Source organism: Quercus lobata, chromosome 3, assembly GCF_001633185.2.
Source record: "Quercus lobata isolate SW786 chromosome 3, ValleyOak3.0 Primary Assembly, whole genome shotgun sequence".
Lineage (NCBI taxonomy): Eukaryota > Viridiplantae > Streptophyta > Magnoliopsida > Fagales > Fagaceae > Quercus > Quercus lobata.
Window position 1 is genome coordinate 31767184 of NC_044906.1, and position 25455 is coordinate 31792638.

The 25455-nt window shown below is 35.2% G+C and overlaps 2 protein-coding genes and 1 pseudogene across 2 annotated transcripts; 1 reads left to right on the plus strand and 2 right to left on the minus strand.

Moving 5' to 3' along the window:
• Positions 1-4817: 4817 nt before the first annotated feature.
• On the minus strand, positions 4818-7659 carry LOC115979061 (1-aminocyclopropane-1-carboxylate oxidase homolog 1-like). Its single transcript, XM_031101017.1, has 3 exons — positions 6962-7659; positions 5767-6073; positions 4818-5323 (listed from the first exon to the last, which is right to left on the minus strand). Exons 1-3 carry the CDS (start codon positions 7504-7506, stop codon positions 5063-5065), a joined length of 1113 nt encoding a protein of 370 aa, XP_030956877.1. The 5' UTR covers positions 7507-7659; the 3' UTR covers positions 4818-5062.
• A 4728-nt stretch (positions 7660-12387) lies between these two features.
• Positions 12388-15087, plus strand: LOC115980745. The gene is made up of 4 exons (XM_031102966.1): positions 12388-13270; positions 13391-14100; positions 14249-14371; positions 14488-15087. The coding sequence occupies exons 1-4, from the start codon at positions 12388-12390 to the stop codon at positions 15085-15087; spliced, it is 2316 nt and encodes a 771-aa protein (XP_030958826.1).
• A 4889-nt stretch (positions 15088-19976) lies between these two features.
• On the minus strand, positions 19977-22824 carry LOC115980746 (annotated as a pseudogene).
• Between the last annotated feature and the right edge of the window lie 2631 nt (positions 22825-25455).

The window sequence follows — 25455 nt, forward strand, 5'->3', positions numbered from 1 at the left end:
AATAATTTTTTATTCTACTTTTCTCTCTCCTCTGTCACCCGTGTACTTCACTCTTCTCTTCCTTTCTTCAGACATTCACCCTCAGCCTCTCCTCTCTTACTCTCACCTTCAACCTTGCTAGTTGACTCTTGCCAAGCCGTCGACCTTGGCCAGCCTTTGATCTTGCAAGTTACGATTAATCTCACCCCAAAGCCAATCTCAGCCACCCATGGCCCTAAGGTTCCTCTCTCGCCCAGCCGCGGGTCTATCTCAATTTTTACTTTTTTTTTTTTTTTTTTTGGTTTTGGGTTGATTTAGGGGTTTTGATTTGGAAAAAGGAAAGAGACTCTTATTAAGTTTTAATTTTCTTATATTTTGAATTTCTGTCATTTTTTCTTATCTGACCAATATATTGGTACATTTTTCCCTCAATCCGAATGGAAGTTTGGGTGGGTGCATTGAAAGCTTTACAGAGTGTCTATGTTGGTTGTGGTAAGTATGGGGCATTTGGAATATGTAATTCACTACATTCGCCAATTTGCAGCTGTTTACAAGGTTTAAGCCAAGGAATACAGAAGAATGGAATAGAGGAAACCACTACAGTGTGAGAGAGTGAATACTATGGAAAATGGATGGGTTTGGTGGTGGGTTTGTGGTTGTGGTGGCTGGTAGGCTTTGGGCGGTAATGGTGGCTGTAGGCTGTGTGGTGGTGGTCAGTTGATTTTGGGGTTTTATTATGGTAGTTTTAGGTGGCGTGTATATTATTTCAATGTATAGAATTATAGAATAGAAATGTAATGTATGGTATATTATAAAATGGTGTGTTAAATTAGAAAATTTAGCTTTTTGATGTGTCAAAATGACATTGTTTTTTACAATTTTCAATGATAGTGCCCTAAGTTCACAAGAGCCCAAACAAAAAAAATTTAAGGTGACAAGAAATAGTGTTTTTTTTTTTTTTTTTTGTCTTTTTTTTCGCATCAATTATATTCTAGAATAAAATACATTTTTTTCCCTTAAAATTTGAAATGTTTTTCAATTTGGTACATTTCAATTTTTTATTTTGTTTTCATATTGACCATTTGCATTTTAAAATTTTCATTTTCATGAAGGGCCAAATTAAAAAAAAAAAAAAAAAATGCATTAAATATGAAGGACAAAATAGAAACTGAATTAAACATGAATGCTAAAATGAAAATTTTAAAATGTAAATGGCCAAAATAAAAATAATACATTATTTTAAATAGCAAAAGTGAAAAGTGTACTTTCATCTCTCTCTTTTTAAATTTCTTTTTATGTGCTTTCATGTCAATTATGTGTTGTCATTTTTTTTTTTTTTTTTTGAAGATTTTCATTTGATTGTTTTCAATTTTTTTCCTTTTCTAAAAATTTTTAAAAAGAAAAAAAAATAGAGGTTTTGGTTTGTACCTTTTTAGCTAAAATTGTGTTTGAGCCTGTCCCTTTTTTTGGGGGGGACCAAAATGCAAAATACCCTTGAGATTTGAGTCAACTGAAAACATAGGCCATATACTATCAATTTTGTTCTTTAGATCCGTAAGATTAAAAATTGACCAAACTGGTTGACGCTTGTGCCATTTTTAGGCACCTACGAAAGACCCAATCTCGACCCACCATTAGCTCAAATTGTGACCATTCAAATCCTACAATCTTGATAATCTTGAAAAAAAAAAAAAAAAAAAAATTATGAAGCAATAAAGAGAATAGGGAAAAGAAAGGGGTAAACTACACTTTTGGTTCCTAACATTTGTCCTATATGTCAAAATGGTCCCTAACATTTTAAAATTGTCAGTTTAGCCCCTAATTTTTTGGTATTATGTCAAAAATAGTCCATGTCATTAGTGATTGATAGAAAAACTATTATGACTAACGGTGTTATTAAAATCTTTATTTTTATGCCACCAAAGTAGCCACACTTATGCTGCCACATGTTTTAAAGTTTTAAAAAAATAAAATAATATATTTGAAATTAGTTTATTATAGACTAAAATTCGATTTTGTTTTCTCTCTTTCATTTCATTTTCTTTGCTTTCTGCAAAACCAAACAAGAGTTTTTTTTTTTTTTGAGAAGGAACCAAACAAGAGTTAAAATCCCAGAATTCAAAGCTCAAAAAAAATTCAAACTGAAAAATGATTCAGTACCACTCATTAGATTGAGTTGCAACTCTATTTGCTCCTTTCCCCAAAATTTCAAACATTAAAATAGTCCTATTATAAATTATAATTAATGAACAAAAAGAAATTATATTCCCTAATAAGCCACTCATCACGTCAATCTCTTTATTTCTTACTCAATTAAAATATCAAACCCCACTCCCCTCTCTCTCTCTCTCTCTCTCTCTCTCTCTCTCGCTCTCTCTGTAATGCCCCAGCCCTTAAAAAAAATTATTAAAAAAAAAAAAAAGAGAAGAAAAAGTCAGATTTTTTTTTTATTATTATGGCTCACATGTACCCCACCTACCCCATCATTCCCCACCACCTCTGTCATCTTTTTCCGGCAAAGTTTATGGGAAAACTTCATAGGAAAAAGCTAAGACTCACTCATCTTTATTATCTGAATTAAATAATTCATAATCTTTTGGTAGATTTATATGCTTTTGCTAAATGTTCTTTTAATCTAAGTTTTGATAATGAAATTCATGTGATTTATGAGTTTTAGAAGTGATATTCATATGTTTAAATGTATGGGTTTTGTCTTGGTAGATTTATTTGATGAATGGGTTTATGGTTTTTACAATGGTGGCTATCTAAGGTTTGTTTTGGTGGAAATTTAGGGGTTTTGAGTTATATCATATGAGAGTTGGTAAATCTAATTTTCCATTACTATTGAGTTTATTTGGAGCTAGTTGAAAATTTAAAATTCTTGTCTTGGTAGATATTGTGATTTTGTTTCATGGGTCTCTCTTGATGATGATGTGTAAATCTTATGGGAGTTACTAATAAATTGTTAAGATTTTAGCATGAGGGAGATGATCTTGAATGGGTTAATTTTATAAATTGGAGTCTATGCCTTGTGAATTAAATTATTGGGTAACTTTTGAAGTGGGATACATTACTTGTGAGGTTAAATACTTAGGCTTGCCTAATTAATTGCTTATTTAGCAATCTCTAATTCATAGCTAGATGCAATGTCAAGCCTTGTGCTTATCATGATAGGTTTGCTTGGTATTGTTTATATTCTAGCTAATCTCCTTTGAAGCTTGGGAATTTAGTCTTTGCAGGTTGCAAGGTAAGTAGCTTTTTAATGGGATTTTTTGAAAATAACCATATTGCATGAAACGTTATTTTTGGGTTAAACACATTTTGGAAAATTGTTTGTGAAAACTATATTTTCCTAAAAACTATTATGTTGTTACCTTAATGTATATGATTATTTATGAAAAGTGCACCATATTTAATATTGCATATAGGGAAATGCATGAGTTGTTAGTATGAAGAATATAAGCATTGTTAATTTAATCCTTTGATGATGGATTTCAGGAAATTATTGCATTGTTTGCAATTTCTAAAGATGCTTTATCTTGAACTATGTTATTTGGGAAGTTAATAGAAAATCTTTTTGACAATAAATGGTTTTGAAGGCTTTGAGAACTTTGTGAATATTTTACGTATTCAAATATTTTATGAAACTACTTGGAAATAAACTACATATTTTGAATTAAATGTAATTTGTGAGCTCTTTATGTTCTACCCATGTACTGTGACATGTGATTACCTAGCTAAATACTAAAGTTTGTGTGACATTGGTATCTTAGCACCCGTCTTTGTGATGGTTATTGAGTTCCGTCTTTGTGACAACATATTAGTTCTGTCTTTGTGACGGCATATTTAGTTCTGGCTGTGTATCGGCGATTAGTTCCATCTTTGTGTGCATTGTCATGTGGCCTTGAGTTTGGAATTGTATTGTTATTGCTCACAGAATGTAGTATGTAGTTTCATGCCAACATTTTGAGAAGCTTTGTGTCGTATCATTTTAATCATTCTTGTCATATTATTATTGGAAATGGTTTTGTAGAATTTATTTGGAAATTCCCAAATTATAACATGCTTTGTAAATTATTCATCATCATGAAACTTGCATTTCTCCTTCACCCATTAATTATGTTACTTACTAGGCTTTATCTCATCCCATTCTTTTACAAACTTTTTCAGAGTATGCAAAAATAATTTTGAGACAAGTTTTTGTGGCTAGTAGTAGTTAGACTAACTACTCGTGGAGGCTAGACTTTTGTGATAATGATCTTTAGATGATGTACATCTTAGAGTAGGCTTGACTCATTCTTTTGTATCTAATAGTGGTCATGACTTTTATTCCCACTTTTGGGACAAGCTAATGGTATGTAATTATATTTATTTAGACTTTCATTCTTTTGTGGCTAATGGTTCTTATAATTATTGCGAACTTTGACTTACTTTGGGAGTATCTTTAATGAAATTATTATGAAAATTCTTGATATTGGTACTTGATATGAATTATTTGGATTGAATTGTCAAAAAGGAAAAATTTATAGGTACCTTTGGATTGTATTTCTCATGCTTTGGACCCTTTTTGGTTTGGGGCGTCACACACACACACTCTCTCTCTCTCTCTCTCTCTCTCTCTCTCTCTCTCTCTCTCTCTCTCTCTCTCTCGGATATGTTTTTTTGTTATATACTATAATTGATTGACTAATTTGAACATATTCAAGAATTTTTTTTTTTTTTTTTAAATGTATACTGCCATTTCATGGAACACATGTAACATGTTACATTAAGTTTAGAATTGTAGTATTTGTTTTCTCAAATATAAGTATAATTCTTATATTATTGCAGCGTGCATGTTATATTAAGCTTATAATTTCCTATATTAGTGTGTTTATTTGTTGCGGAATGCAAACTTTAAATAAATATACAACCCAACTGTAGGTTCATTCTCAAGGTTCAGAGACTCAATCATACAGACACACACATGCACAATACTTGGAACAACACGAGCCAACTCATGTGATTGATTGGTTTGGGGGACTTACGAAAATTTAATGTCAAATTGCAGATACTTCAGGCATAAATTTCTTCCTTCCAAAACTCACAGTCTGAAATGATCAAGTGCAGAGTTGCCAAGTCCTTTTGAGACATAGCAGAGAGCATATTCCTTCTCCGATGTTTCCCTGTATAAAGGAGGATTGTCATCTGATAACAACTCTTTTATTGGACCATAAAGCCGATTGACTGGCTGCATCTGCTTCTGCATATGATTACTGAAGAAACATGCCACTGATATTCTAGGGCCTACTTGGTTGGCCAGGACTCTATGCGTCGCACTTATGAACTTGTCATTTGAGATAAGCTGCACCAAAACAATGCTGTTACATTCACATGTTTTATATTTGTATCAGATTTTGTCTTAGCTGCATTATCAGATTTTTCATTCTTTACTTTGCATGTTTCCTAAGCATTGGAACTTGTTTTTTTTTTTGTCAAAAAAGACAGACAGAAAGCGACGAAATTGTAGAATGATGTAACAGGTTTCTAGTGGATATTGTTAGTTTCCATGTCCTTCAATGTCTCAGAACATCTTGGAAATCAAACAATATGTGGAAATTATGTGAGAAGTTCATTAAATATAGGTGTCACATACAAAACTCATATTAATCATCTTTATTTGATAGGTAACACATATTAATCAAATTCAAAAGTCATAGCAAAGACAGTTTATGGGAGTAATTGGGAATCATTTGCAATATCACTTCTTAATAGATTGTTTCTTGTATGATGAGTAGCTGTACTTGCCTGAAAAAGGTCCCCAAGATTAACCGCTAAAGCTCCTGTCACTGGAGGGATATCAACCCACTGATTTTGGTAAAGGGCTTGTAGGCCTCCAATTTGGTCTTGTAGAAGAATAGTGAAGAAATCAGGATCTGTGTGCTCACTGGTTCCCATTGTTCTGTTAGGCTCAGGGCATGCTGGATAGTAGTGACAGACAAGGCTCTGTCCTCCAGCACACTCCATCTCAGCCAGACGATTAGATCTGAGCCCCAGGCCCTCGGATAGTAAATCCAAGAGGGTAAGTCCTAGCCTCTTTACGTGCTGTGAATAACTGATTACAATGTCCCAGCACTTTGTTTAATTAGAAAGCCATGCAATGGTTAGATATACAGACAATTATTCCACATCAGATTTTCACCATATATGTTGAATCTGAAGGATGCCTTCTCAGGAGTTGCTTAATTCACCTTACTTAGCATCAGGAAACACACATCAACTGCAATGTTATAATTATGTGGCTACTGCTGCACATCCTATTTCTTTTTATTTCAAAAAATCATCCATCTAAAATTGGAGAGCCCAATTTTGTGCAAGGAAATATTGTTTAGTTGATGGGAAAATTTTATGGATTAAACTGAGTGTCAATTTTTACACTTTTTATCAGAACAGAGGTTATAATATGATAATTTTTTATTGGCTAAAATGCAAATTGAACCCTCTAAGTTTGATTGAAACATATTTCAGACCTTTAACTTTACTTTCATTCAATTAAGTCCTCTAAATTTCAAATTTATGCAATTCAAGTCTTTTGTTCAATTCCGTTATAATTCTTTGGGAAGAAAAAACTGTCTTGGCAATTTATTTCTCAGAATTCTCACAGAGATTTTTGTTTTCTTCAAAATTCATCACTCACTTTTATCAAAAAAAAGTTGGAGTAAATCTTGGAAAAGGATCTCTTCGTCTCTTTTGTTGGGTTCTGGATATATTTTCTTCCGACGACTCCTTATTTTTCCTTGATAAAATTTTATTTTAGGACCATATAGAGAATTTTTTTAATCTCTCAAAATGAAAGTGTTAACCATTCTATGACTCAAATATCCATCATCATATTTGGGAGCTACTTTTTATCATCTTGCTGTTGCAAGTATTCAAAAGCAAACTTGAAGCTCAAAGAAAGAGAACATGTTTTTGCATATTACACCACAAGGACTAGGAGTACCTGCAGACTGCTGGATATTCTTCAGGAATTGGAGCAACAGGATCCATGGAAAAAGACACAGTATCTCTCCAGTTAGCAAATTTTGCCTTATAAAGGTGATAATTACTCAAAAAATTCACGTTCTTTGGTACATCACGCGAGTAATACTCCCTTTTTACTTCAGTTGGTTGTTCATGAAATCTGCGAATTTCTTTGATCATATCATCCATTACATCTTCAGAGATCCCATGATTCACAATCTGGAAGAGCCCCCATGTCTCTGAAGCATGCCGAATTTCCTCAACAGCTTGTTTTCGTTGAACACCGCCTTCATGGATGTCTTTGAGGTCTATCACTGGAACCTGGAGGTTGGTTGATCCTGAATATGATTTCTCACATGAGAGTTCATCTGTTGGTATCACAAATATGGGAGGGATTTTCACTATCCCAGAGTCAACAAGTCCTTTAACACCTGCCTTAGTATCATCAAAGGCTTTCAGCTCTTTCTGTCTATCATAGCCCAAAACATCTTGGACTGAATTTTGGTTCAGATGGGTGTCCACCATTTTTTCTGGTAGTATTCTTTAGGTTCAAAATTTTGGAGTAAAAGAAACAATTTTGGAGTTTAAAGGGACTCAAAGTCCAAAATCTACAACCAACGTAAAACAGCTTTTGTTGACTACCTGATTTTTAGAGTGAATTTAATTGGCTTTACAGTTGAACAGGTGGTGTACTGAGTCAAACCACATAAGGTGAGGTCTGAGGATAATGCCTTTTTTTTTAAGAAAAAGGACAATGCCATGTTTGTTGGGTCTTGGGTGGGTGAGGTGATATTTTTCTATATCTTTTTTTATTTGAGGCATATATTTTAATGGGTCCAGATTAAATCATTCATTTTTGAAAATATTTTTTCAGAAATTAAAGAAATTATCCATATTTTTTATAATTTTTGAGAAATTTTTTTTTTTTAAAATGGTTAGTTATTGTGTGTCCTTAAGACACACATTAGCGAAATCCTATTTTAATAAGCAAACATGTCATAATTAAATTGAATACAAAAATAAGTAATTAATAACACATTATATTATAGTCCTGTATTGGCAGTAATAGTTTTTGAATGCGCCTGTTGGCACACTCCAGATTAAAAAAATCATCTTATTTTACTATTTAGTTTATTTTTGTTATTATTTATAGGTTTTATTGTATTTTTTAGTACTATTCATAAGTCTTACTGTACTATTTCAAATAGCTTTTACCTTTATCCACAGTATTTTCAGCAAAAGTTTTTCAATTTCAATAAAATAAGCAGATCTCAAAAAGACTCTAAGTCTACAATTAGTAACCTTAGTGGGGCCACTACATTTAATTTTAACTGACATACAAAAATAAATAAATAAATAAACTGCAATTAGATTTATTGAAGTAATTCTCCTTGTTCATGCTATGAGAGCCAACAAATTGCTAAGATAGTTCAATTGTTGTCTTCATTATGCTAATGATCAATCATCACCATCAAAAAATCTTTCACAAGGATGAATATGTGCTCAAATCATTATACTCTGCATCATCAAGATGTAATCCAAACAGATTGAATACATTGACAAGAGAATCAACACCCAAAATGATGTAAGATGCTAATAGTGTCACCAATCGGAGATTATAAATTGAGTGATGGAGTTTATTTTCATGGTCAAGTTTTTCTTGAGCAGTAGATGAGGAGAGGAGTGAAGGTAAAGGTTATTAAGTAATGGCAGACAATAATTACCACTAATATATTAAGCGAATTCCTTTGTCCACTAATATACACTAATTTGTGGCAGCAAATGTCCACCTGTGTCTCAAATATTCAAAAAAATGATTTATTTCTATTGCAAGCATTAACTTTAATCTGAAAATTTTCTCCATAGCGTCAAATTTTTGAAAGTTGGGTAAAGCAAATGGAGAGAGAAAACTTGAAACGCTCTGATGAGGAAGCAGATACCCTGGCCCGCAGCACAAAGAAATTCAAGGATAGTCATCAGGCAGCAAATGATAAGGAAGAAAATCTACATAATAAGACAAGAAGCTACAGAGATAAGTTGGTGGGATTAATTCCTGGGGCATTTGAGAAAGCTTTTGGCTTTGCTTGTGACATGCAAGAAGACATATAATCTAATGATGAAGAAGAACACGCAGAAGATGGCAGCCTCAGAGTGTGCTTCTCCAGGGATGAAAAAACCCATATGAGAGCACCCTAGCACCAAGCGCTCATTATCAAACCTTTTGGAAGGAAGGTGGGTTACTCTTTCCTTGTTTCCAAGATTCGGAGTATGTGGAATCTAAGGGGAGGTATGGATTGCATTGATTTGGGATTTGATTTTTATCTAATCAAATTTGAGAGTAGAGAGGATGTGGATAACATTCTTAAGGGAGGCCCTTGCTTTATAGGGCAACATTTCCTCGCCATTAGGCAATGGGAACCTGAATTCCATGCATCTTCAACAACTCTTTCTTCAGTTGCAGTGTGGATCAGGCTGCCAGAATTACCTATAGAGTTTTATGAGCATAATGCGTTGTTGAAGATAGGCAGAGCTATTGGTCCTGTTCTACGTATTGATGCTAACACTGCCAATGAAGCTAAAGGGCGTTTTGCTCGTTTATGTGTCCAAGTCAACCTTGACAAACTTCTGGCAAAATCCATCTATCTGGGGAGGCTTAAACAGAGTATTATTTATGAAGGTATTGGCACCCTTTGCTTTGAATGTGGACGAATTGGGCATGGTAGGGAAGTGTGTCCATTCTTAGTCCATGGGCATAGTAGGGGTGTTCAAGAGGAGCATGGCGGTGGAAGTCAAGAGGAACAGAGGGGTGTAGTTGCAACGCTTGTGGTTGAAGAAACTCTTGCCAGCCAACAGGATGAATATGGGGATTGGATGATTGTGACTAGACGTAAACCATTTAACAAAAACCGAGACAAGCTGAGTGCCTCAAGTGGGAGCCAAGCTGATGAATCATCCCAAATGCCTGTTGAAAGGACCTTGCATAGGGCAAGGGAAAATGATAGGGTAGCTGGGAAAAGAAAAGCACCACTTTTGCAGGGTGACAGATCACATAGGGAAGAGTTTAAGAGTTCCCCGTCTCATCACAACAAGACAATTGATAGAAAAGGTACTGTTAGAAATGGCAGCCGTGCTAACTCCAAACAAAAGACCAAAGTTACCGTTGGTACTCACAAAAGTGTAATGGGCCTGGGTAAGGATAAAAATTTGTTCGTATTTGGAGTGAATGTAGGCCCATTGAAAGATGATGGGTTGGATCAAAGGCCTTGCTCCTTTTCTATTGCAGCTGAGGCCGTAACAAAACCATATATAACGGGTAATGCTTGGGAGTCTAATACCCTGAAGTTCAAGAACCAAGGAGAGAACAAAGAGGTGGGCGTTGTTTTACAAGGGCAAAATTGTACCAATCGGAGACGAGACAATCAGATGGATAAGGCAAGACCCAATGGAGGTTTGGGGATGGTTCGACTTGGAGTTGATGCTGACTTGGAAAAATATGTTTCCGCTAACGGAGGAGGGCAGAACTTTAGGCTACCTTCCTGTGATGAACAGGGCATGGAAGCTAACACCGAATCCATGGTTTGTCACGGACCAACCAGCGTTTCAAGCCCCTCCACTAGTAAACTCAAGCTCGTCAGTGACAAGATCAAGTGTGCAACTCTCAGAAAAATATTTGACTAAGGCGGAGAAGGAATGGATGGAAAATTTGATTTCTGTGAGGAAAATTCCACAAGACAAGCCTGTGGAATGCTTTTTGAAGGGGAGCTTACACAGGATGAAGATGATCCAACTGCCAGAAGCCAAGATCTCAGGCACCATTCTCACCAAATCCTCAGTAGGGGAGAGGGGGATAATCCAACACTCAGTTACCCTATTCCAAGAAAGGTTGGTGAGCAAGGCGGAGGTGATGGGAGCATGGAGATTGAGAGACACTGAGGATGCTTCTTCCTTGGTGCCTTATGACTCTTCCAAAATCCCATTTAAGATGATGAATATCCTAATTTGGAACTGTAGGGGTGCTATGAAACCCCAATTCAGAAAGACAGTGTTGGACTTGGTGGAGTGGCATGCTCCATTGCTCATGGTAATCACAGAGACTAGAATGAGTGGTGCTAGGGCTATAGAAATGATTAAATCCCTGCCTTTTGATGGTTCAGTAGTTGCTGATACTATTGGCTTTGCTAGGGGCATTTGGATGCTCTGGAGGACTGACTTGGTGCATGTGGACATGCTGGCCTCAATAAAGCAGGAGATCCATGCCATTATCCAGGTAAGATCTCAATCCATTACCTGGATTATTAGTGCTATTTATGCTAGCCCTAGGTTTGTTGAAAGATGCATGCTATGGGATAACCTTAAATTAATAGCCACCTTGCATGACCTTTCTTAGGCCCTTATGGGCGATTTCAATGAGGTTATTGCTGAAGAGGAAAAGGCTGGGGGTAATCCTATCTGTCAAAGAAGAGTGAGGGCTATTCTTGATTGTATGAATGAGTGTCAAATGATGGATTTGGGATTCTCAGGGCCTAAATTTACTTGGACTAATAAGAGAGAATGGGGGGGTCTCATCCAATGTAGACTTGATAGAGTTTGGGCAAATCCTGAATGGAAATCTTCCTTCCCTGAAGCAAATGTAACTCATTTGGCTAGAGTTAACTCGAATCACTGCCCCTTATTGCTTAATCTATGCCCTAATATGTCTAATGCCTCAAATCGTCCATTTAGATTCCAACCTATGTGGTTAAGCCACAATGATTTTCTAGCCATTGTTAGGGACTCTTGGAATGGTATGGAAAATAATCTTACTGGAGCTGTCACTAGATTCACCCACAAGGTCCAAATTTGGAATAAAGAAGTCTTTAGAAATATTTTTGTGAGAAAGAGGTAGATCATGGCTAGATTGCTGGGAGCCCAGCGTGCTCTTGCCAATAATCCTAATAGCTTTCTAATCAATCTCCAAGAACAATTATCTGAAGAATACAATGAGATTCTACAACTAGAAGAGGAGCTGTGGGTTATGAAATCTAGAGTCAATTGGACTATTTTTGGAGAAAGAAACACTTCCTATTTCCATTTGACTACCTTGGCTAGAAGAAGTAAGAACAGAATCACTAGCATATTGAATGATGAAGGGGTTTGGGTTCATAATGTGGAGCAAGTTCAAGAAGTTTTTACCAAAAGCTTTATTAAGCTATATCAGATAGATTAAACTGCCTGTCCTTGGTTTCAGAGATGGGATTCAGAGTGGTGCATGAGGCTAGAGGTTGAAGAAGCTAATGCTTTGGGGCTGATGCCTTCAAATAAAGAAATTTGGGATGCCCTCAAATCCATGAAGCCATACAAGGCTCCCGGAAGTGATGGGATGCATGCTAGGTTCTACCATAGGTTTTGGCTTGTGGTTGGGAATCTATGAGAAATGAAGTGAAACAAATATTTGCCAACCAAAAAATCTCGGAATATCTTAACCAAACCCTTATTGCCTTGATACCAAAGCAATTGGGACCTGAGACAGTTGGCCAATATAGACCTATAAGCCTATGTAACATTGTGTATAAAATTGTCTCTAAAATCCTTGTTCAAAGAATTAAACCCCTGCTGCCTAGACTTATTTCTCCTATGCAAGCTGCTTTTCTGGAAGGGAGGAGAGGTTCAGATAACGTAATCATTGCTCAAGAGCTTATTTATTCCCTTGGGAAAAGAAGAGGTAAAGAAGGGTATATGGTGGTGAAGATAGACTTGGAGAAAGCCTATGATCATTTAGAATGGAGTTTTATTAGGATGATACTCATACACTTTGGGTTTCCTGAAAACATCATCAAGCTCATCTTAAGCTGTGTGGCTACATCATCTACTTCCCTTCTCTTCAATGGAAGCAAACTTCAACCCTTCTGCCCCTCAAGAGGAATCAGGCAAGGAGATCCCATCTCTCCCTATCTATTCCTTTTATGCATGGAGTTTCTTGGAGCTCAAATAACCAAGATGTGTGAGGATAATAAGTGGGATATGGTCAGAGCATCCAGGAATGGGCCTAGTTTCTCTCATGTTCTTTTTGCTGATGATATTCTACTCTTTGCTAAAGCTAATACCAAGAATTGCAATTCTATTATGGAAGTTCTTAACAACTTTTGTAACCTGGCTGGGCAGAAGGTAAACTATGGTAAATCTAGAATATTCTTTTCTCCAAATGTTCCTGCTAGGAGGCGGAGGCCTATGTGTAGGAAACTGGGGATCATTGCTACCAATAACCTTGGTAAATATTTGGGCTTTCCCATCATCCACAAAGGCAGAGTTGGTAATGCTTTTTAATTTTATTTTGGACAAAATCCAAAGTAAGCTACCTGGTTAGAAATCTAGATTTCTATCAAAAGCTGGTAGATTGGTGCTTGCAAGACTGCTGTTGCTCCCATTGCAGAGTATTACATGCAGTGCCATAGCCTTCTAGTTAAAGTGTGTGATTCCATTGATAAAATGATGAGGGATTTCATTTGGGGGTCAACTGAGGAAAGGAGGAGAATGCATATGGTGAGGTGGAGTACTGTTACGTTGCCCAAAGAGTTGGAAGGATTGGGGCTTTTTTCAATGAAGCATAGAAATGAAGCCATTTTAGCCAGACTTTGTTGGAGGCTTGCCTATGAGGAAGGGAAGCCATGGGCAAATATGCTATTAGCTAAATACCTCTGTTCCAACAGAGTAACTGAAGAAGGTAGGCATTTGCCTTGCTCTCGGATATGGGCTGCTTGCAAAAAGGGAGGGCCTATTTATGTCAAAGGCTTAAGATGGACCGTTAGAAATGGGGAAGCTGTGAGCATGTGGAGGGATATCTGGCTGCCTTGTGGGAGATTAAGGGAGCTAATTGAAGGACCCTTGACCCGAGAGGAAGAAAAATTAACTGTTAGACAATGCTTTGATGATAACCATGCTTGGAAGCCTTCAAGCATCTCCTTTGAGCTTCCAGCAAGTGTGTTCAACACCATTAAGGCCACACCCTTCTCTTTTGTGAATCAAGGAAGTGATAGTCTCATGTGGGCCTATTCCAATAATGGCTTATTCTCTATCCAAGCTGCCTATCTTCTTGCAAGGGGTTTAAACCCCCTGAACCCGGATACTTTGTCATTTAAATGGGTTTGGAAGTCTGAAACTTTGCCAAAGATCCAATTCCTTATCTAGCTTTGTCTTCATGATAGTCTTCCTACAGCTCAAGTGCTGGGTTCAAGAGGTTTAAGCCTTGATCCTCTGTGTAAATTGTGTTATAAGCATAATGAAACTATAGGGCACTTATTCAGGAGCTGTGAGGTTGCTTACCAATTCTGGTCGCAGCTGCAAGTGCCCCATTGCACCAAAAATTCATTCACTCTTCCCTTTAATGCTTGGTTGGAAGTCAATTGTAATGATGGTATGAATGTCTCTGTTAAAGGAATTCCTTGGAAGGTGTTGTTTCCTATGGGATTGCAGCATTTATGGACTCACAAAAATAATTTCCTTTTTAGAACTGGTGTTGTGGATCCTCAGATATGGAGAAAATGCATTCAAGCCGGTGCTGAATTTTTCGCCATTGGGTTTGCTTCTAAGATCAAGCAACAAAAATCCATTGTTCCTGTGGGTTGGGAGAAGCCACCGAGGGGTTGGTTGAAACTCAATACCGATGGTTCAGCTATGAGGAATCCAGAAAGAGCTGGTGGAGGGGGGTTAATTAGAGATCATGATGGGGATTGGCTAAAAGGTTTTGCAAGAGGTCTTGGGTTTACTAATAGTGCCTTGGCTGAGCTTTGGGCACTTAGAGATGGACTACTACTAGCTAAGGAAATGGGCATTCAGCAACTTATAATAGAACTTGATGCTTTAAGCATTGTTCTTCTAATGAACAATGAATCTAAAAACCTCTTAATGGAGCCTCTCTTATCTGATTGCAGGAGCCTCTTGAAGGAAATTCCAAACAAGCGCGTGATCCATGCTTTCCGAGAAGCAAACCAATGCGTTGATGCATTAGCTAAAATAGGAGTGCAATCTTCGTATAGTTTTGTTACTTTTTGTAACCCACCGCCTGTGGTGGAGGATATATTAGCGTTTGACAAGGCTAATTTATGTTGTAATAGACTTGTGAATTCCTAAGTTAATGTTGAAATCATGTTTTACCCAAAAAAAAAAAAAAAAAAAAAAAAAAAAAAAAAATCTCAAAAAAAAAAAAACTTTAATCTGAAAATCAATAATCTATTACAACATTGATGATAATTGCAGCAGACTTTGACTAGTTCCTCAAACTACACATTCAAAACTCTGTCATCAATGTAGAGAAGGTAAATATTTGATTAAAACCTTACAGATTTTTTTGTATTGGTCCTCACCTACTAGTTAATACAGATCAGATTCTAAGGAAAAGAACACACAAATTCACATCAATCAAAATCAGGATTACAACTGTCATCTTTTGATGGGTTCCTCTCTTCCTCCTTATTCTCTCTCTCTCTCTTATTTTTAGTTTCAAGGGATGGAAAGCTGAAAAGTATGGCTTAGCATCAGCATTGGTTAGTATCAAAACTTTAACAATTTGACACCATAAAAAATTATTTTATCTATTTTATTACTTTATTTTACAAAACACCTAACATCAGTAATTTTATTTTAACATTCAACACAATAAAATAATATAAACAACATAATAAAATTATAAATCTACTACAATAAACAACAACCACCACTATCAATACAATAAAATAATATATCTTTTAATAATTTTTTTTTTAAACCATCTTAGCTATGGTGCACTGTAGCTCAGCAGAAAAAAATTATGCCTTTTGCTTCACTAATGCAGCCCACTTTTGCTATATGTTGATGGTAAAGTTAGTTTTTTTAGCAAAATGCCTCCACCACTACTAATGTTTGGTTTCAAATATCTGTCACATTTCTGATATGTTTTCACACATCTATCACCCTTCTTCTTCTCTTTCATTTCATTTCATATATAGTGTGTTTCTTTGTTGTGGAATGCATTCCAATTATTTTTTTTTATTCAAACAAGCTCCCTAGGTCTGTGAAAATGGAAAGAAAAATTATCATTAAAAATGCTAATCAAATCTATAAATACCCAAACAAAAAAAATAAGCAGAATGATCACAATTCAAACAAGAGAATGCACGAGTTAGTGACTAGTTCTAAATAAATCTTGGACTCACATGCTTTACAATACTGGCAGTGTGATAAAATATACAACCCAACTGTAGGTACATTCTCAAGTTTCAGAAACGCAATCATACACAGGCACACACAATATTTGGATTGTTATTGATTCCGTTTCGTTCCAGACAGAACGGCCGGAATATTTCATACCGGCAAGCAAACTGGTACCATAATACCCCCTATTCCACCTCAGGTCAAATTTCGGCCTATTTCAAGGTGTTCCGGCCATTCCGGCCAATTTCGGCAAAAATACAAATTTCGGCCGGTACCAGATTTTGGCTTTAAAAAAAAAATCCTACCTTCTTCTTTTTGGTTACAGACCCTTCTTCATCATTTTTTTTTTTCTTCTTCTTCTGGTGGGTTTGGGACCCTTCTTCTTCTCTTCTTCTCTTTTTGATTTTTTCTTCTGGTGGGTTTCGATCCTATTGCCCATCTGCCTTTCCTTTTTTATTTGTGTGTTGTACAGGTAATGTATGTGACTATTTGTCAACCTCCTTACTCTTCCTTAAATGCTATGTCTTTTTTTTTTTTTTTTTTTTTTTTTTTGAGGAAGTATGCTATGTACTTTGTTTTAAATTTTTATTTGTTCTGTTTTTGCCGGCCCACATACTCTTCTATTTTGTCATTTGTGTTTTAAAATTTGAATTTTTTCTTTGTTTTGTTTTTGTGAGCCCCCCATGACTAACAATAAAAATGAATGTTCCAGCCTTAACCCTCTTCCACTGTTCCAACTACTAATATTAACATCAAGTTTGTTTTTTTTTTTTTTTATATTATTACTCTTATTATATTTTATAAATGATTGAATTGATACTTATTATTATTATTATTATTATTATTATTTGGGCTTAAAGATTACATATTAGTTGAAATATGTACTTATAACTTCTTTAAAACCCTTAATAATTTATATAGTTTTTTTTATTAATAATTTTTTTTATTATAAAATAATGTAACTTCGAAACACCCTGAAACAGTACGCCAAAATAGGCTGGTACTGAAATATTCTGTTCTAAAGGGCAAACTGAAACGGGGTCCGAAACAGTATTCATAACATTGCTTGGAACAACACAAACGAATAGTTTAATGTCATATTGTAGATACTTCAGGCATATATTTCTTGATGTGGGAGACACAAGAAGATTATTATTTAGTATTGTTTATGTTTGCAAGCCAATTGTATTTTTATATTTTAGGTCCTATTAGTTTATTGGGCTATTAGTATTTTAATGTAGAAGCAAGGTTATTTTTGTAATAAGGTAATTAGGGTTTCCTAGCCAATTAAAACAAGGGTTTAGCAATCCTTTATAAGCAACCTATTGTACTCCTTGGGAGATAGTTGATATTTTGACGAATGAAAAAAATGGCCGTTTGGTCTAGTGCTGACTCCAGGTCTACCCTAGGTGTTGACTCCTAATCTTTTCCCTACTTGGTGCTGCCTCCAAGTCAAGCCTAGGTGTTGACTCCTAAGTCATATCCCTTTATTTTATTGTTGTTTCAGTTTTGTTCTGATTGTCCTACGTCATATTTGGTATTAGAGCAAACACCAATCTATTTGAAGCATCGTTGCAGTCAATCCAGATCCCAAAAAAATAAAAAATAAAAACTCTATTCACCGTATTTTTTTTTTTTTTTTTTGCCACCAGAAGGTTACCCAACAAACCCCACGGCCAGACCTGGTCAGGTTCTTTCAAGAAGTTTCTTCGCATGCCACCACCCATTAGAAAGCCAACGCTGCCATCCCTCATCTGTCAAATCGCACCTTAGTGAGCCCCACCACCATCCTTTTCTTAATATTGCGCCACCATGACCCTCACTTGCCTAGCACCATGCCTCCGCAATCCCTCCATAAACTAGTGATTCCATCTCAAAGGTAACAATGACTAGCCTTTTATTTAATTTTTTTTAAAAAAAAAAAAAAAAAACAGCACCTTATTTTCTGTTCAAACTCTTCCCGATCATTTTTAATTTCCAACCCCACAGTGTTTTCCCACTAAGAACAACTTGACCTAGCCCATCTGAAATAAAGAACTCAAATTGAAACCCATTAAACTACCTGACCCAGCCTAAACAACAAACTTATTATACATTATCACACAAGCCATATCGCCACTAGTAACATAAACAAACCCTTGCCTGACTCATTTGTTAACAAGCCCAAAGCCCACATTTTACAATACCAGATTTCTTTTTTCTTTTTTTTTTTTAAATACAAGACCTAGCCCACAAAATCCAAACCTATCAACCAGCCCAATCCCAACAAATATCCGTTTAGAGAACATCACAGCAACCCAGGTTTTTGTTCCAACTGCCAACTATTTGTTGAAGAACTATTTTATAGAATCATGGTAATATTAGAAGCACCTTATTTTGATGATTGTAATACTTATCCACAAGATTTTTTCAACTGGATGAATGGGATGGAGCAATTCTTTGAGCAAGCAAATTTTGCAGATAATAAAGAGGTTAGGTATACCAAGTTGAAGTTAAGAGGTAAAGCACAAAGGTTTTGGGAGAATCTTGAATATTTCCGCTATATGAGGTATAACCTACCAGTAGTGTGTGGGAAGATATGAAAGAAAAGCTTTGTGATGGGTATTAGTCACCATACATTCGAGCTAAGTATCTACCCCAATCTTAGTGTGGTACTTTTCAAGTTGAAGCAAATACAATGAATCCTTATCCCATTTCATGTCCTCAACGCACTTTTGAACAATCTATCAAGGAATTATTTACCAAGGAATTAAAGGATTATCTGTAAGCTCATGAAAGATGTTCAAGACAGGATTACTCAGATGAAGCAAATGAAGACTCAAACCAATTCAATTGGAAAACCAAGGATAATTGATCATAATGAACTTATTGCTGCCCCCATAGAAGACAACATTGATGATGATATCTTTTGTCGTGGAGAATCCTCAAGCAACACCAAAGCCTAATGTTGACACAGACGTACATGCCTCGACAAGTGTTGCTTTAACATGCATGCAAAGAAATGAATTTATTGAAGAGCAGCAAGGTGAAGAGATGGTTTCTAAGGAGAGTATTATGTTAGAGGGTGCACATGATGTGATATTGGAAGCTAATGAATCTGCTTTTGATCATCCTTCCATGGTGCATGAAGACAAACAGTTTGTTAAAGTGGAGAAAATTAATAACATAGTACTTCCAATGGTGCAAGATAAGATTATGTTAATTCCACACATTGATTTTGTTATTTCAGAAGAGTTTGCAATGATGGAATTCAAGGTTTTTCTTTTCCCTATGCTCCCTAAGATGATTCTAGACTTGAAGCAAGTGTTACTTGTCAACATCCTAATCCTTCAACGCCTTAGAACTCGAGGTTGAGTTTTCTCCAACCAGAGGAGAATGATGCGGGAGACGCAAGAAAATTATTATTTAGTATTATTTATGTTTGCAAGCCAATTGTATTTTTATATTTTAGGTCCTATTAGTTTATTAGGCTATTAGTATTTTAATTTAGAAACAAGGTTATTTTTGTAATAAGGCAATTAAGATTTCTTAGCCAATTAGGACTAGGGTTTAGCAATCCTTTATAAGCAACCTATTGTATTTCTTGGGAGATAGTTGATATTTTGAGGAATGAAAAAAATGGCCATTTGGTCTTTCTTTAGTCTTGTGCTGACTCCAAGTCTATTCTAGGTACTGACTCCTAGTGGTTTCTATGCTTGGTGCTGACTCCAAGCATAGTTTAGGTGCTGACTTCTAAGTCATATTCTTTTATTTTATTATTGTTTCAATTTTGTTCTTGTTGTTCTGCGCCATTTCTTATCTGCCTACTTTAGTTTTCTTCCATCCAAAATTCAAAGTCTGAAGAGAGCAAGTGCAGCGTTGCCAAGTCCTTTCAAGGCATAGGAGAAAGCATATTCCCTCACCAGAGTTTCCCTGTATAAAGGAGGATTGTCATCTGATAACAATTCCTTTTTTGGACCATAAAGCCGATTGACTGGCTGCAGATGAGTGCTGAAGAAGCATGCCACTGAAATTCTAGGGCCTACTTGGTTTGCCAGGACTCTGTGTACAGCACTCTTGAAATTGTCATTTGAGATAAGCTGCGCCAAAAACAATGCCAACATTCACATGTTTTCTACCTGTATAAGATTTTGTCTTAGCTGCATTATATAGATAATAGAGTAGATCCCAGACATGCTAATATATTTTCCTGCCCACTCTCATGTTAGGAACATATATATATCGACATTGGGAAGTTTGAACTCCTTTTTGTTCACGAAAAAGACAGATTTGGAGTGGATATTGTTAGCTTCCTGTTCTTCAAATTCTCAGAACATCTTGGAAATCAAACAACAAGTGGAAATTCTGTGACATGTTCATCTAATATAGGTTGACATGTAACACGCTAAACTCATATTAATCATCAACTGAACAATCATAACAATGACAGTTTATGGGAGTAATTGGTAATCATTTCCATGACTTCTTAATAAATTGTTTCTTCTATGATGTGTAGCTGTACTTGCCCGAAAAAGGTCTCCAAGATTAACAACTAAAGCACCAATCACTGGAGGGATATCAACCCACTGATTTTGGTAAAGGACTTGAAGGCGTCCAATTTGGTCTTGTAAAAGAATTGTGAAGAAATCGGGATCTGAGTGATTGCTGGCTCCCAGTGTTCGGTTAGGCTAAGGGCATGCTGGATAGTAGTTACAGACAAAGTTGTGTCCTGCAGCACAGCCCATCTCAATTAGATGATTAGGTTTGAGCCCTAGCGCCTCGGATAGTAACTCCAAGAGGGTAAGTCCCAGCATCTTTACATGCTCTGAATAACTGATTTTAATGTCCCTGCATGTTGAGTGTGAAAATTACTACATGAGAAATCAGTGAAGCTCCATTAGCAGGCAAGTTGAATTGCTTAGCTAATGTTTTTAGGAACAATTTATGGCAAGAATTAATGCCAAATAAAAACTTGTAATTATTATAATTTTGATTCTCATGGTACACTCCTAGAATTTTCAAAATCATATGCTTTTTCTCTTATTTTGAAGGTACCATTGGCTGGAAAATAGTTCTACCACCTGCTTTGATTAATTCTATATAGCCATATATTGTTAGTTGCACCTTATAACTACTCCAGGCTTTGTACCCTGCTTTTAAACTTATATCTTAAAAGCAACTTTCAGCTGAAATGCTCATTTAACAAACTGACATCAAGGGTGATTGCTCAATTGAACTTGATTCATTGTTACCCCATTCTTCCAGTATCTTGTTGGTTTTACGTAGTTTAAGCTTTATTCTTTTGTAATGAATATCATCCTTTTTATTGGTCTTTACTTAAGAGTTCAGTGAAATGAGTATTCTTTACTAATTATAAAGCATTTGAAAACATCTTTCACTTGCTTGAACTGCAGTCTGTTTAAATAGAATTCAACTTACCAAATCTATGCAATGAATAGATGTACAGAAAATTATTCCACATCAATTTTTTTACCAAATATGTAATATTTGAGTAGGATGTCTTGTCAGGAGTTGTTTAATTCACCTTACTTAGCACCAGGAAATACACATCAACTGCAATGTTACCATTTATGTGAGGGCTACCTCTTCCTCGCCAATTCTTTTTATTTAAGAAAACATCTATCTGAAATTGGAGAGCTCAATTTTGTGCAAGACAATATTTTTTATCTGATGGGGAAATTTTTATGGATTAAACTGTTAAACTTTACACTAGCTATCAGAATATCCTAATTTTTTTCATCCTAAACTTTCCATGATGAGAAAAGATAATTTTATGAGAAGAAAAAACTGTTTTGGAAATTTATTTCTCGGATTTTTCATAGAAGTTTCTGTTCTCTACAAAATTCATCACTCAAATTTTATTAATGAACAGTTTAGTAAATCTTATAAAAAAAATTGTTTTGTCTCATTTGTTGAATTCTGGATATATTATCTTCTAATATCTTAAACTCCTTATTGTTTCTTGATAAAATTTTATTTTAGGAAGCTTTTTCTTTTTCTCACTCAAAATGAAATTGTTAACCATTTTATGAATTAATATCCATCATCATATTTGAGAGCTACTTTTTAATCAATCTTGAAGCTTAAAGAAAGAGAAAGTGTTCATGAATATCAAACCACAAGGCCCAGGAGTACCTGCAGGCTGATGGAAACTCCTCAGGATTTGGAGCAACAGGAACCATGGCAAAAGACAAAGAATCTCTCCAGTTTGCAGCTTTTGCCTAATTAAGATGAAAATTACTCATGTATGTAACGTTCTTTGTTGCATCACGCGAGTAATACTCCCTTTTTACTTCAGTTGGTTGTTCATGAAATCTGCAAATTCCTTTGATCATATCATCCATGACATCTTCAGATCCCATGATTCACAATCTGGAAAAGCCCCAATGTCTCCGAAACACACTTAATTTCCTCAACAACTTGTTTACGTTGAACACCACCTTCATGGATGTCTTTGAGGTCTATCACTGGAATATGGAGGTGGGTTGACCCTGAATATGATGTCTCACTTGATAGTTCATTTGTTGGTATGACAAACATTTGAGGGATTTTCACTATCCCAGTGTCAACAAGTCCTTTAACACCCGCCTTAGTATCATCAAAGGCTTTCAGCTCTTTCTCTCTATCATAGTCCAAAACATCTTGGACTGAATTTTGGTGCAGATGGGTGTCCACCATTTTTCTGACAGTATTCTTCACCTTCACCTTCACCTTTTTTTTTTTTTGGTTGATAATCAAGAGAGATCTTTCTTTCACTGAAAACAAGCTGCCAAAACAGCAACACAGAGTACAGCAAACAGAGAAATCATTGAATTCCCTGTTGCAAGGAGTGTTGAAAATTGATCATGGAATTCAGCCCACAATGTAAACCTGGTTGGGAGAAGGTAGTTACTTGGGCTACAAACAATTGAAAAGGGCAGAGCTTTAAAGGCTTTAAATTGTAAACTTGGTTTGGGGGCTAAGTTTTAATGATGAGAACAAAGGAATTTTCTGTAGATGGAGATTATCTTTAGACTTTCTTAGGTCTTGTAGGCCCTCTTGTTTAGACCAATGAGCAGGTATTTTGTTTTGTGTTTGTTGCCATATCAGCTTCTTGTATTCTGTGTTGCTGTTTCTCAGCTTGCTGTACTCTAGGTTCAAAGTTCAAAAGAAACCACCTCAACCAGTGTGGCACTGCATGATGACTACTTGATTTTTAGAGCTAACCTAATTGGCTTTAAAATGGAACAGGTGGATACTGGAGTTAAACAGGGCGTGGACAATGTGATGTTTGGTAGGGTGAGGTGAAATTTTTCTTGATCTTGTTTGAATATTTGAGGCATATATTTTAAAAAGCAAACAATTCAGAATTAAATTGAACACAATAAACAACACATTACAGTCCTGTATTGGCATATCATAGACCATGGAAAATAAAATTACTGTTTGCTAACATGTTTTTACCGGCAATAATTTATGAATAAGTCTGCAATTAGTAATTCTCAGTGAGACCAATACATTCAACTAACTTTTCAAAAAAAAAAAAAAAAAACTGCAATAAGACTTATAAAATTAATTCTCCTTATTTCATGCTGTAATATTGTTGAGATAGTTCAATTCTTGTTTTCATCATGTTCATTTTTAGTCATCACCATCACAAAAGCTTCACAAGGATTACCATTTTCTAAAATCACTATATTCTGCATCATCAACATGCAATCAATATTCTCACTAAGCATTTGAATACTGAAAAGATTGAACTAATATGCAAGAGATTCAATACCCAGACAATAATTCCTCAGTCCACTAATATATTAGGCCAATTCTATAGTCCACCTTTGCCTCAAACATTCAAAAAATGATTTAGTTCCATTGAAAGAATCATATGAACAAGTTTACAAATGGCTAACTTTAATCTGAAAGTGAATAATCTGTTAAAACATTGATGATGATTGCAGTAGACTCTGAGCACTTCATCAAATTACACATTCATAACTCAGTCATCAATGTCATAGAAAGAAAATATTTGATTAAAACCTAGTTGAATTTGTATTGGTCCTCACCAGCAAGAAAAAAACAAATAAAGTTCTAAGAAAAGAGAACACACATCACATTGGACATAAACATTGGACATCTGGAGGAAACAACAACTTTGTATAGCTTGATATACTAAATGAAGTTTTATAAGGAAAAATAAGGCTTCCCTTATTCTTTGCAGTGGATGGGATATGGATCGAGGTGAAACATGATTATTTTGGGGAACAAAGTTTCTCTCCAAACTAGTTTGGAGAGAAACTCTTCAAACTTCTCATATATATATATATATATATATATATATATATATTTTTTTTTTTATGAATTTTGAAAATCTAACCGTTAAATTTCATGTTCTTTAGGTTCTTAATATGTATATCAAATTTCATTCAAATCGGATGTTATTTTCTATTCGATTAATAAACTTATGTTTTATATATAATTTTAGATCATAAAAATTTGAAATTTTAATATCAGTTTGATAATATAGTAATTGATCTTTGATTTTCTTGAAATTTTATAAGCATTAAGAATATAATAAGAACATGAAATTCAACGGTTAAATTTTCAAAATTCACATTCAATATAAAAATATATAAAGAGTTTGTAGAGTTTCTCACTAAACTAATTTGGAGAGAAACTTTGTTCTATTTTGGGATATGTGTTGTACTCATGTCGTCTCCAATGTTGGCAAGCCAATCCTATAAGCATTCTGCACTCATTTTTAAATAAACTAAACACTAATTGGGAAAAACAGCAAAAACCTCCGTAAATTATTTTTCTTGTTCAAACCTCCGTAAATTATTAGTTGCACTTGATTGTCAATCTTTCAGTAGTCCCACCCACCAAAATAAAAATTCCCACGTGTTTTATTTGAACTAATCTACTTTATATATATATATATATATATATATAATTACGTAGCTTAGTCATATCATCTCCTACCTTTGTCAACGTTATTTGGCCATAAAGGTGACAAGATCACAAGAACTCATCCAAAAAAAGAAAGTAATAAGGTGACAAGCAATTGTGGGGTTCTTTGTCTTCTTCTCGCATCAATTATACTTTTTAACCAAGATTTTCAGACTCGGACCGTTCATTGAACCATTAAAGAGAGAGGTTCAAGGTTTTTGAGGTCGAACCGAGGTTAAACCGAGGTCAAATCGTGATGACGTCATAATTAATTAAATAATTAATTAAAGCCTAAATATAGATATTAAATTTATAAAACTAGCAAAATTGACAACGTATCTATATATGTGAGGGAAATTTAATGATTTTCAAGCATATATTTAA